At 41.8% G+C, this 14,091-nt stretch overlaps 1 protein-coding gene across 4 annotated transcripts in view; it reads right to left on the minus strand.

Moving 5' to 3' along the window:
* Window positions 1-14,091, minus strand: part of ALS2 (alsin Rho guanine nucleotide exchange factor ALS2) — a 56,576-nt gene that overhangs the window by 25,013 nt on the left and 17,472 nt on the right. For 3 of the 4 annotated variants that reach the window (XM_080669233.1, XM_080669231.1, XM_080669232.1), the window contains exons 5-12: window positions 13,255-13,612; window positions 11,559-11,727; window positions 10,319-10,415; window positions 8,083-8,160; window positions 7,622-7,804; window positions 4,691-4,862; window positions 2,756-2,936; window positions 356-421 (exon numbers count right to left, since the gene is read on the minus strand). In XM_080669233.1, coding sequence (XP_080525359.1) covers window positions 356-421; window positions 2,756-2,936; window positions 4,691-4,862; window positions 7,622-7,804; window positions 8,083-8,160; window positions 10,319-10,415; window positions 11,559-11,727; window positions 13,255-13,612 — 1,304 coding nt within the window. Of the gene's footprint in view, window positions 1-355; window positions 422-2,755; window positions 2,937-4,690; window positions 4,863-7,621; window positions 7,805-8,082; window positions 8,161-10,318; window positions 10,416-11,558; window positions 11,728-13,254; window positions 13,613-14,091 lie in introns of those variants that run through there. The other variant, XR_013960647.1, reaches the window with a different exon arrangement.

Consider the following 14,091-nt stretch of genomic DNA (forward strand, 5'->3'; position numbering starts at 1 on the left):
AGAGCCTGAGCCTTATCATCCAAGATCCACACCACCACGTTGGCTCGCTAGTTATGCTCTAGAGCAGGGGTGGGCAAACTTTTTGACTCGAGGGCCACAATGGGTTCTTAAACTGGACTGGAGGGCTGGAACAAAAGCATGGATGGAGTGTTTGTGTGAACTAATATAAATTCAAAGTAAAGGAGCGGAGGAGAGAGCAAGAGAACCGGATAGAACAGCCGGATCCGGCCTGCGGGCCGTAGTTTGCCCACGGCTGCTCTAGAGGTTCTCAAACTGCTCTCTTTTAAAATGAATACTTTAAAATAATTTCAAATATTGACTTGATATGAATGATAACTGGAAGGTATCTGCTTACATGGCAGGCTTAGCGAGCAGCTGGAATCCTCCCATAACCAGGAAATGTGTAATAGATGTACAATACCTTGAGCAAAAAAGAAAACATATGTACATTAGTGTTCAAGTGCATATTAGTTCTTCAGAGTTTTCGAACAAGCATCCAGCATCTCTCCAATGAGTTTCAGCATTTTTATGATGTCAACATTCATGAACTATAAAGGACTGAAGAGAAGGGCAGGTTATATGATAATCACAAAATCAGGGGGAGGGAAAAAAGCCATCTTAGTAAAGATGCTAACATAATAAGAAATTTTAAAAAACACCCACCTAAAGCTATGCAGAAGATGCTAGAATGTATCTGGTAGATTTTACTTAGTAACTTAACAAATCTGAGAAAATATGACTGAACATGGTTGAACATGGTCCCATGCACCAGGAGGTCACTAATTTGATTCCTAGTCAGGGCACATGCCCTGGTTGCAGGCTCGATCCCTGGTAGGGGGCGTGCAGGAGGCAGCCAGTGGAGTTCTCTCTCTCTAGATAGATAGATAGATAGATAGATAGATAGATAGATATCCCTTTCTCTCTCTCTCTGGGAAAAAAAATCAGCCCTAGCCGGTTTGGCTCAGTGGATAGAGCGTCAGCCTGCGGACTGAAGGATCCTGGGTTCGATTCCGGTCAAGGGCACGTACCTCAGTTGCAGGCTCCAGGGCGAGTGCAGGAGGCAACCAATCAATGTTTCTCTCACATTGATATTTCTCTGTCTTTCCCTCTCTCTTCCACTCTCTCTAAAAATCAATGGAAAATACCCTTGGGTGAGGATTAAAAAAAAAATGATGTTGAAAAACAAACAGATAAATAATAAAATAAATTTTAAAAAATCAGTAAGAGCATATTAAAAAATGGTTACAATGGTAAAGTTTATGTTACATATATTTTATACCACAATTAAAAATAATTTTTAAAATTCATAAAGAGCCCAGCCAGTATGGCTCAGTTGGTTGAGCATCATCCCATGTACAGGAGGTCATGGTTTGATTTCTGGTCAGGGAATGTGCCTGGGTTGAGTGCTTGACCCCCCCCTGTAGGGGGCGTGCAGGAGGTAGCCGACTGATGTTTCTATCTCTCTCCCTATTCCTTACTTTCTCTGAAATCAATAAAAACATATTTAAAAGTAAATAAAAAATTTACTTGCTTCATCTATATGAATAAATTATGTTAAAAAATAGCCCAAGGTATCAAAATAAAAAGCATTTCAAGCATAAATTCTGAAGTATCAGAGAAGAAAAAGAACTGAAATAGACTGCACTGAATATAAGTCAAAAATTATACTACTAAAAACTGAAACCTTCACACAAACAAAATTTAGCTCAAAAAAATAAATTGGTTTCAAATTATGCTATTTTCATGTCTGAAAGATGATGAGTTAAAAGACTCCAACCAGGGTCTTTTCCACTCAGACAATAGCTTCAAGTATATTAAACTTTGCTGAGGATTAAATCACATACATCCATTTGCACATATATGCTAAGTCCCAAAGGAAATACACTAAGACATTAACAATGCTTATTACTGGGTGGGAGGATTATGGACGGCCTAACCTCTCTTTCTGACTATCTTTCCTTGCACAGCTGTCAGTAACAAACATTGTTTGTAGTGTACGTAACCCACACAGACCCCACAGCACATGACTCCTGCGCCGTGCTCTTGCCTGGCTCTACACTGTGCTACGTGGTCTCGAAGCTGCATACAGAGTGGCTATTCAGTCAAAGGAGAAAACCTACACTTCACATAAACAATAAGCGTTAATAGACATTAAAATAACATTTAAATTATGTCTCACATCACAATGTCAAACTATAAATTAAGAAAAAGTGAGAAATATTTAAATTTTCAAATACACTCGGGATAGTTTACTTGAAAAACATGAAAAGAGCCTTAAATTACTATCCTTGGTTTTATTTAAAGAGCATCTTTATTTTAAAGAGAGCTTGGTCTTTAAACCCTCCATTTACACCACAGGGGAAAGCAGCCCTTGGAACAGCTCCACGTTTGCAATCAGTAATCGGTCTTGAAATAATTTGTTTAGTTACTTATTTCCTCAAAGTTTAGTATAATTTACTTAAGTAAACAAGTTTGTTCTCTAAAGGGAATGTTTACATATTCATACTTATTACAGTACACTTTATGCTAGGATATAGAAGAAAATATGAGACTTGTTTTTAAAGCTTTTTTTCCCCTTAGAAAAACAGTAAAATGTTAGCAATGCAGAACTATAGTTGTCTTAAGATTAAAATACTGCTTTGCAATTTCTATTACCTTATATCACTCTCCCTAATCTAGTCTCCTCTGATTAAGGAGCTGTTCTTAGCAGAAAAACCCTGCAGAGGTTGAACATGACACGGGACTGGATACTTGCTCTGTGTAACTATCCAAGAAGAGACTGGCATGCTTCAGAATGACCAGGCTCCTGGCTTCCTTGACCCCTTGAAGGAAGCTGCTCAGTGAGGCTCCATGCTGCCCAATCAGGTAACACAGCTTACTGAACCGGCTTGCCACTTCTTGCAACAGCTGGACAGTACTTGCGGTGCCCAAATTTTCTGTAACAAAATGATGATGATGATGATGACAACATAACCTAAAGATTCATTTCCTGAATACTTCCTTACAATTAGGATTATGAATTTCCCTTTTCTTAAAGTATTCTCAACTGTGGAACCCCAACAATCACAGAGTTAAAGAAAGCAGCGTCAGAGGCCACAGAATCCAGTCATTGAGGAACTTGCTAAAGAAACCTTCACAGAGGCCCCACAGATTCTGACTCAGGAGGCCAGGGTTAAGATCCCAGGATAGATATGTTAAAAAGAAATGTTTCTGCAAGTAATTCTGCAGGCTCACCAAATGTGAGAACCATTGAGCTAACCCAACTCTCCTCTCATTTTGAAGATAAGTAATCTGAAGCCAAGAGAAGGGAATTACCTAGTTTCACACAACTGGTGAGGGACAGCCAGGAATTAAACTCACTTCTATGGTTACAGCTTGGTTAACATTTTCAACTTTTGTACTGACTTCTACTCAACTTATTCTTTGGACAAGCCCACCGCTTCAGTACAGAGAGGGCAATCCAAGCCCTAGACTGCCAGGTTGCTCTAAACTTTACAGAGGGCATCAGGAGCCTATGTGCTCTTTCCCAATCCGGAGGTCCTAGTTTCCAGGATTTCTCCCCGACCGTGAAGCTGACGAGCAGACCGGGTAAGACCAACACAGAAACTGGCCTCACCTGGCTGCTTTTTCTTTCCTGTCAGAGCAATCCTGGAAGCCTACAGCTTGGACTGCTTCCTCCCCTTGCCAAAGTCCTAGGGTATTGGGTCCACCCACTAAAGGGGAATTTATAGAGCAGGGGACTCTACTACATTCAAAAAAGCAAAATACTTTTTTCCCCCCCTTTAATGCAGAGTCTCTAACACACAAAGGAAACACTAAGTTAGTTGTTTGAAAAGTAGATGTTTTCCCACTAAAAACAATGAGCAATGATCCATACAAGCCAATGTCGCTTCACTGTGGAAAAGCTGATGCACTAACGAGGTAGAATTTAGTACTACAATATTGGCCTGAATTCTGAGTCCTCAGTGGGGCCCACGGAGTACAGGAGATAGAAAGAGAAAGAAAACTTCCTCTCCATTTTCTGAGTGCAGGGCCAAACCCAGAAAAATTTTGAAATAAGGCCCAGCGTGGCTCAGTGGTTGAACATCGACCTGTGAACCAGGAGGTCACCGTTCGATTCCCGGTCAGGGCACATGCCCAGGTTGTGGGCTCAATCCCCAGTGTGGGGCATGCAGAAGGTAACCTTTCAATGATTCTTTCTCATCATTGATGTTTCTCTCTCTCCCCTCCTCTCTGAAATCAATAAAAAATATATTAAAAAAACAAAGAATCAGATTTCATTAATTCATGCTAATGTGGGATAAGACCCTAGCACTCTTACAGTTATCAACAATTTCAAATGAATCTCTACTTGACATAATTCTAGGAACTATAACCAAGACAGTGTATAATATATCTTAGGGCTAGTGGGGCTAGAGTGTTGTTTGGAAGTCTAGCTCCTAGGATCAACTGTCCCAAAGCTATTTCTGCTTCTCTGCCATGAATATTCCAAAAGCTCCATTTTCTACTTCTACAGCGGAAGGAGCTCCGGAAGTGTTAGGATAGGAGAGCGGCAGCTGGGCCACTGAAAACGTGGGAATGGTTTGCAAGGTGTTGACTGCCTGTGTACAAAAAGAAGAGAATGGAAAGCAAGCAGTAAACCATAATGCAAATATAGGAAGAACAGGTAAAACAAGAGTGTTCTACTTACCTAAACTGAGAAGAGGCCTGAGAATCTGAGATTTGATGTCACTCAGTTTTGAATAAAACCTTCTTTCCGTAGCAGCCAACTCATGGAGACTGGCAATATACCCCATAATGTTCTTGTCCACCAAGGCTACATAGCTGTCTTTTCCAGCTGCCACTCTGCTTATATATCCAAGCTAAAACAGGGGACAAGAAAAGATTAAAGATAAGATATGATTTACTAGCAGCGATTTGGACACTGCAGCTGGCCTCTATCAGCTGGGGAGAAGCCAAATGGCAAATATTTAGGAATTTTAAAAGTTGATAATGGAACCACTGGTAGCTTGAAATTGGCAATAATAAAATTATAAACAAAACTGGCAAAGACTACAGATCAGGGCTTTTGGTTTTGTTTTGATGTTAATTTTAGGGATGGTTTACCAGTACACCATAGTTATACATGTATATCTGTACCTATAACTAACTATATACACTATACTTTTATTTATTGCCAAAAAACCTTTTATTTCATATTATATGTGTTCAGTACCACAGACACACACTCTGAATATACAAAGATCCAAATGATGTAGATAGGATTCCTTTTTGCATAAAATAGGATAAATGAGAGCAAAGAGGATTCTGTGTTATAGACCAAAATAACAAAGGTCTGGGAGTTACCTTGCCTTTTAAAAGTACTTTACAACATAAAGGGATTTTATTTAAAAATGTACTTTTTTCACTTATTCATGACACCACTGAATAAAAACATTCAATGCCTTTATTCACATATGCCTATTAAACTAGGTAACCAAGCTGCAGACCCAATCCTATCTAATAAAAAGGGAATATGCTAACTGACCGTCACGCCCTCACAAAGATGGCGCCCGCAGCCAATAAGGAGGGAATATGCTAATTGACTGCCATGCCCTCAAAGATGGCGGCGCCCAGTCTCCTCAGACCTGCCAGGGTGGCAGGCGCGCGGCACGGCCATGCCCGCCTCCAGGCGGGTTCAGCTGCTCCTCGCGCCTGCCTCCAGAGTCCCTCAGTCCCCTCAGCGCCCCCAGCCACCTAGGGCCGGCCCGAGGTGTAGGCAAGCCTTGGATGGCAGCTGCCCAGCCGCCCAGGGCAGGCCTGAGGGATGACCAAACAACTGAACAAGTAGGCTGCGTGGGGCAACCAGGCCAGCAGGGGGGTTAGCGAGGGACGACCTAATGACTGAACAGCAGGCTGCGTGGGGCAACCAGGCCAGCGGGGGAGGGCATGAGGGGCAACCAGGCTGGCAGGGGGGCAGCTGGGGGCAACCAGGCCAGCAGGGGGGGCTGTTGGGGGTGACCAGGCCAGTGAGGGGGGGCTGTTGGGGGTGACCAGGCCAGTGAGGGGGGTGTTGTTGGGGGCATCCAGGCTGGTGGGGAGCAGGTGGGGAGATTAGGCTGGTAGGGGGGGGGTCAGTGAGGGGCAACCAGGCCGGGGGGGGGGGCAGTTGGAGGTGACCAGGCTGGCAGCAGGGGGGCAGTTAGGGGCAACCAGGCCGGCAGAGGGGAATAGTTGGGGGCAACCAGGCTGGGGGGGGGCAGTTAGGAGCAACCAGGCCGGCAGGGAGGGGGCAGTTGGGGGCAACCTGGCCGGCAGCGGGGGACAGTTAGGGGTGACCAGGCCGGCAGCGGGGGGAAGTTAAGGGCAATCAGGCCAGCAGGCAGAGGCAGTGAGGGGCGATCAGGCCAGTGGGGGGGGGCAGTGAGGGGCAACCAGGCAGGCAGGCAGGTGAGTGATTAGGAGCCAGCGGTCCAGGATTGTGAGAGGGATGTCCAACTAGACCGGCAGTCGGACATCCCCCAAGGGGTTCCAGATTGGAGAGGGTGCAGGCTGGGCTGAGGGAAGGCCCCCCCCAACCATGCACGAATTTCATGCACCGGGCCTCTAGTAGACTATTAAAATCCCATTGTAACTAAAGAAACGTATTAGAGCCTCATCCCTTTCATCAGGATATTTCATACTTTATCTGGACTGTGGCATCCTGGATGGGGAATGTGGAACCAGGGCCAACAACTACAAACAGCCAATTAGTGTGTGTGGAGTAACAGGCTATATATAGGTTAAGAGCCAAATCTCAGCCAGAGTTGCCTTCAGCATGGAAGATCTTGTCCGGGTACATTCACAGCTCACATATTTAGCCAGAAAAACACCAAGGATATAAAACAGTCCATAGGATATATTATTCAATAAGAATAAGAAATCCAGAATGAACTAGCTTTGTGGGTTAATTTCCTTGAGGGCACATAACTTAGAGGATGTGAGTTACCTTAGTGGGGGGTGAGGGAGAAACACATCAGAAACAGGCCAATGATTTAAGTTTATGAAAAAGAATTAGAAAGTAGGAAAGCAAAGAAATTCAGATCAACAAATGAAAAAGGGATAAACAGTAGTACATAAAGTGAAAAACTAAGAGAAACAGGAACATGATGGGAAACAGGACACTGTGGTGGCCTGTCAGGCCCCTGGGATTTTTACTGCCCACTTACAGTTAAAAATTCATCTCTATTTCTATTCTAATTCACCTCTGAGAGATCCACAAATGCAGTCAAGAAACTTCACTGCAAAACGTACTTTTTAATATTCCTACATGAAGGTGTTAATTCAACAAATAAAGTATTTACTATGAGGATACAGCAGTACATAAGAAATCCTAAAATCCCTACTCTTATGAATCTTACAGATAAGGAGGATAGACAACAGACAAGTAAGTAAGTTATATAATGTGTTAGACAGTGATATGCACTGTGGACATAAGTCAGGGAAGGGAGATAAGGAGTGAAGGAGATGATGGGAAGGGCTTGCACAGTAGTGTAACACAGTAGTCAAAGATACTTAGTAACAGGCATATGCACAAATGACAAAAACAAAGTATTTCTTGTGTGTTACAGAATGTGGGCCTTAGGATCCAAGTCCTGTTCACCTTACTACAGGAGAGAAGTACTGGAGCCTTAGTACCACTGGGATTCTCTGGAAGGTTGTCACCTTCTGTATGGTCCTGCCGGCCACTGTAATATAACCCAGGCTGGAAGTCTTCTGTATCCACTAAAAACAGGGAATAATCCTGGCCTGCAGCTACACTCCAGATTCCATTGTCACTCTTTACCTGCAATGACAGCAAGATATTGTCGGTCCAAGATGAAGGAATGAGACAGAACTTCAGGTCCACAGGAACTGAAATATTAGGTTACTTAAACAAGTGTGGTGCAAAGTCAGTCATATCTCAAAGGGCAAATTTTCCCAGCAATGTACCCAACCAAATGCAGAACAAACAGGGGAAAGAAGGAATCCTTTGTTAGTTTTAAATTTAGAACTGGATTGTTTTTTATAACTTAGAATTCAGGAATAAGTTGCTATAGAAGTTTATAAAGTTCACAAAAGTACCTTTGCAAGACGAGGAACAGTTGTTGGAAAATCGGAATGCCCAAGTTGGCCAAAGGTATTGCTACCCCATGAGTAAACCTATTAGAAAACCAAAGGAAAGTAGGTAAGAGTTGTGAATCTAACTTTGCATGTCAATTCTGAGTCTTTAAAATAACATATATACTATATTGTATATATACCAATAGTTACATATACATTACTTATACTAGTCTTTCCACAAATTACTTATACTAGTCTTTCTACTCTTTAAAATAACAGATATTAAGGAAATTCATTTTAAAAAGACCAGAGATAATGGGCAGACAACATAGTTTTACAATATTTTATGTGGCTAATTCTTATCCTTCCTTTCTGTTCATTTTCAGAATTTATGTGGCTCACCGCCTGTGCTTAGTCTCCTAGAATACTTTTGAGATCATTTTATCAAGTTGTAAATATTATATTGGAATATTTGGGAGATTGTATTGAATTTAAACTGTACTAATTTAATGATCTGGGGAGAAATGACATTTGTGCAACATTGACTCTTATCTAAAAATGAAATCTCTCTCCCTTTACTCCTATTTTATGACCTATTAGAGGCCCGGTGCACGAAATTCGTGCACTTGGTGGGGGGGTGTCCCCTCAGCCCATCCTGTGCCCTCTCACAGTCCAGGAGCCCTTAGGGGATGTCCAACTCACGGCTTAGGCCTGCTCCCGCCACCGCTACTGGGCTTGCCAGCCGTGAGCCCGGCTATTGGCTGAGCCAGGGGTCCTCAAACTTTTTAAACAGGGGCCAGTTCACTGTCCCTCAGACCGTTGGAGGGCCGGACTATAGTTTGAAAAAAAAAAAAACTATGAACAAATTCCTATGCGCACTGCGGGCCCGGGACGAGTCGGCTGTAAGCAGGACAGATAGCGGCACCCGGCGGGCCGGATAAATGTCCTCGGCAGGCCGCATGTGGCCCGTGGGCCGTAGTTTGAGGACCCCTGGTGAGCGGCACTCCCCCTGTGGGAGTGCACTGATCACCAGGGGGCAGCTCCTGCATTGAGCATCTGCCCCCTGGTGGTCAGTGCGCATCATAGCAACCGGTCATTCTGCTGTTCGGTCGATTTGCATATTAGCCTTTTATTATATAGGATTAGAAGAGTTCTTGAGTTTGTGTCATATGGGCTCTACACATTTCCTATTAAGACTATTCCTACTTCCTTAATACTTCGTTGTAATTGTGAATAGCTTCTTTTTTTCCCTGGTATGTTTTCTACTTTACTTTATGTATATAACAAGGCTAACAATTGTGCTTATTTTGTAAATGACCATATTCCTAATCTCTTATTTTTAAGCCTTTTAGATGATTCATCATGTTAATAGTAAATTATCCTTTTCTTTCCTAATATTTATAGTTATTTAAATGGGCTATGTTAGAGTTTTTGGCTAGCCTGTTATGTGAAATTTAAAATAAAGTACTTGATGGATTTAGAAGCCTCCACTGATTTTTTTTCATGAAGAATCACAGGCACAGGTGGGCAGGGCCGTGAGGCCGGGTGGGTGGGCAGGGCCACGCGATTTCATGCGCTGGGCTTCTAGTATTTAAGAATAGCTTAGAACTGTGGTCGGCAAACCGCAGCTCGCGAGCCACATGCGGCTCGTGAGCCGCGGTTTGCCACTCTGTTGACTAATGAGTTTGCTGACCAGTGACCTAGACTCTCAATTCCAATAATTACAGGCTGTTGTTGTTCCTTGTGATTAAGCCCCTATCCCAGTGGTCGGCAAACATTAGTCAACAGTTTGCCAATCACTGGCTTAGAACAACTACTTTTATTAGGAGGGTTATGTATATGGCCCTGGCTTGAAGTGCTTCTGGAGGTCAATTTCAGGTCCCATGATTTTAACAGAGAAATACGCCTTTGTCTTCTTTTCTTAGTGTCTTACGTATGGAAATTCACCAATACCCTGGAAAATTCTAAGTTCTGTTTTTAGATGAGAGCACATTATAGAAAGATTCTTTGACAGGTAGACCTTAATCCAAACTCTACTATCACATGTGTGACTTTAGACAAGTTATGTAATTTCTCTAAACCCCCCTTCCCCATCTGTAAAATGGAAATAATGCAATGCAATGTAAAACACTGGAAAGATCAAATAAGATATGGGATTGTTGCTTGACACATAGCAGATACTGAAGAAATAATGGTCAATCTTGTCATGTTGGCCTTCTCTGAAATTAAGATCAGCTTGTTATAGTTCACCTCCTACCTGGGATTTCGCAGTAAGTGCAAGGGAATGGTAGCCACCTGCCTCCAGGTGAATTATTTCTTTACCATCCAGACATTTCACACACAATGGTTGAAGCCTTAAAGAAAAACATACACACACAAACTCAAAGAAGTATTTTCAGCATGAATCATGACTTTTCTCAAATTATAGAGTAAGTGCTTTCAGGTAATAATAAACATTTTAAAAGAAAACATTGCAATTAAAATGATGTACATATGTTCAATCTACTCCTAAATATAATTTTGGATGGTTTCAACTTAATCTTTATCTATCAATCACTAATTAACCACCATCATTCAGAATTTGTTAAGAATCATCAAACTATTAAATGATTCATACAGTAGAGAGATACTTAGGACACAATGAAATGCAACCATAGAGGGGAGTTAAGTCTTTTTTTTCTTAATGTTATAGTTGTCTATATTCTGCTAAGAACAGACATTAACATTAACTGTTTTAGATAATCATTCCAGTTACACACCTTCACAAATGTCTAACTTGTTAATATCATAAGAGTTCCTCTTAAAACAAGTTTTTCCTTGAGATACATACATAGACATGGCTTAATATTGCAGCTACAGTTATTCTGGCAGTTAAGAAACATCTTTCAGGTTAAAAAGAATGTTGGGTGTTTTGTTTTTGTTTTTTTTTTTCTTTTTTCAATGTCTCCCCATTCACAATACAGAGCAGGCAAAGGGCCTAAGCTGAGGTGTATATGGGGTGGGTTTACTCTGCCTCCTATTTCTGTACAGTCAGTGTAAGAACACAGCCTGTGGGGGTGTTTTTTTAATGTAAGTTAAAAATTTGAACCATGCAAGGGTTCCTATGAAATACAACTTTATCCCAAATGTGCCTTTCTGTGTTCCAAGATGTATGTACAGGGTGGGGCAAAAGTAGGTTTATAGTTGTGAGTATGCGAGACAGAGTTTATTCTTGCATTAGTATTTATTAATTACTGTATTATTTTCCATACGAATAACTGTTAACCTGCTTTGCCCCACCCTATACATCAAAGATGGGATGAAGACGTATGCCATGGATACTTAAGTCCTTTACTGTTAGGAACAAATTCAAGACTAAGACCACAGTTGTTTTTACATCAGAGTTAGTGGTGCACAATGATTTCGAGTTAGAGGAGGCCAAGTTTCCTGCCTGGGGAAATAGACTTAGAAGCCTCCGCAGGAGTCCATTCCGAACAGCAAGCCCTGGCGGCACTCACCTGGGCAGGACGTCGCCGTGCCCCAGCTGCCCTTCCTTCCCTTTGCCCCAGGTCCACACCTCTGTTCTCAGGGAAGGCAGGAGCGCATCTGCTTCTCCGCTGTATGTCGGGGTCAGAACCACTGTCCGTGTTTTCACCCGTGCAGCCTTTCTTAGCAGCCTGGGGGACACTGAACACAAACCAGAGACGGGGTGAGGGAGTAGATGGGGGATGGGGAAAGGGGGTGATAACATTTTGATAAACTGCTGATTTTCAAAGAAATACACTAACATGGTTTTGTGAAGCATATTCACTAGGCTCTGCAAAAATGGGGATTTAATAGTCAAATGAGTTTGGCAAATGCTGCCTACTACATTCTATCCTCCTACTGCTGCCCTGTCACGCATACATTAGCATGAAAAGGGGCTGACAAGTCCTGTGATTAAAAGCCCTACTTAAATCAGTCTGACCCTGGCCCCCTTCCAAACATTTGCCCATAGAACCCTTTTCTGTATAACAAAAATCAATATTCCACATCTGTGATTTAAAGAGATCTCAAATATAAAATGCTAAAGGACATTTAAGAATAAGAAAAATTTGGCACAAAATTCTCCTTCAGTCCTAATACGATTGATTTATGGGCTTTCTTTATACGCACACTAAAATTAGCCAGGACTGAGGGTTTTACTTGCACAGATGAAAATTCAGTGGCAGTGAGCATTAGGAGGCAAGATAACAGAAGTGCTCAATGGCCCAAGAAAGCGTAATAAACAAGTAGAGCAAGTGCAGGGAACAGCGGAAGGGCAGAAGAGGCAAATGTATTCTAGGATTCCTAACTTTAGAGCTTTGCACAAAATGGTACAAAGCAGGGGTTGGTGAACGAGAGCCAGCGGGTCAAATACAGCCCACTGCTTGTTTTTGTAAAGTCTTACTGGAATACAGCTTTGACCATTCACTTATCTGGCTGCTTTCAAGCAACGACAGCAAAGTTAAGTAGTTGTAACCGAGACTATATGGCCAACAAATCATAAAATATTTCTCTTTAGATATTATAGAAAAAGTTTGCCAACTCCTGGTCAAATCCAATAATTCTCAAACTTTAGAGCGCATAGGGTGGGTCACCCAGGATCTTGTTACCATGAACATCTCATGCATCAGGTTTGGAGTGGAGCCTGAAACCCTGGGTTTCTAGCAGCTTCCCAGATGCTGCTGAGATTGCTGGGCTGCAGGACACACTTTGAGAAGAAGTCTAGATGACTGAGATGCCTAAACTGATGGAGAAATGTAGAAGGGCCAACTGTGTCACATTCTTAACATTCTAAGAATTTATTGCTAATGGTTTTGGAAAATGAAGTTTTCTCTTTTTGAAGCTTAAAATTATCTCTACTTTCAGGTCAAGTACAGTAACTCTGCATGTATCGAATGGTCACATCTGCAACTCCATCTTTGGGTAGTACAGGCCCCAACTTGGAAATAAGGCCATGAGATTCATAAAAAAGCTCACAAGCAGAAGTAAACATAAAAAAAAGTTACCTTCTAAAGTTATTTCTAGAGCAGACAAATATGTAACTTTCTTTTAAAATCACCTACGGTAACCAAAATTAAATATGTCAGCCTTAACAATTAGGAAAGCCAATTGATTATAATATAGCCTGTGATGTCAGGAGCATCTTGGATTCAGCAAAAGTCAATTCACGAAACCTGGCAATGTCCTTACCTTGTGACAACAATCCAGGGAGGGAGAGCCTGCGGCTGCCTCCCTCTGATTCTTCTTCTCTGATATCCACGAGACTTGAACTCTTCTTTCCTTGCATGGATTCCTGTTTAACCTGCTCTTCTCTGCTGTCCTTCAGACCTTCTGGGCCTAGGGAACTGCTGCCTGCCTGAGCTCCAGGCTCACATGGGGCTGTACTATAAAAGTTCATAACTTTCTTAAGAGACAAGGCCCCAGCTTCATAGGTAGCAGCCACTCTCACACCAACAGCAGATGCACACGAGACCACGAGGCTGTTTAGGGCTGAGGTGCTTGTGGTTGGTGGGCTGTGAAGATTAGGAACTGCTTCTTCTACAAGAGGCTAAAATATATACATATAAAGAAGTATATAAAAATATAAGTCCTTATACAATAGCAATCAATAAAAAAAGTTTATCATCTATCACTATTTGCAAATATAAGAGTGTAAAACAAAGGTCTCTTTATCTCCAAATTAAAGATATGCCCTCTTGAACATGGATTTAACAGTATTATATGGAAATCAGTACACAAAATATATAGTTCCTCATCAAAAGTACTTCCTTTTGAGTGTTGAATTTTTCTATGGTATTTACAAATAAGCCACAACTGCATTCATAAAATTAAACACAGTAAAAGGGGAAAGGAGAAAAAAAGTATGAACATCATCTTTAATATGAAGTATACTGTGACAGCCCTGGATAGAAGGTTGAAAAGATGAAAGCTTTATTTAGCGATCAGTTTTAGGAAAATTTACACAGAATGCTACTAAGAAATATCAGAAAAACAATTAATTGTTTTTAACAAAGCTTTTCTTAAAAT

This window comes from Plecotus auritus (genome assembly GCF_963455305.1).
Source record: "Plecotus auritus genome assembly, chromosome: 5".
Lineage (NCBI taxonomy): Eukaryota > Metazoa > Chordata > Mammalia > Chiroptera > Vespertilionidae > Plecotus > Plecotus auritus.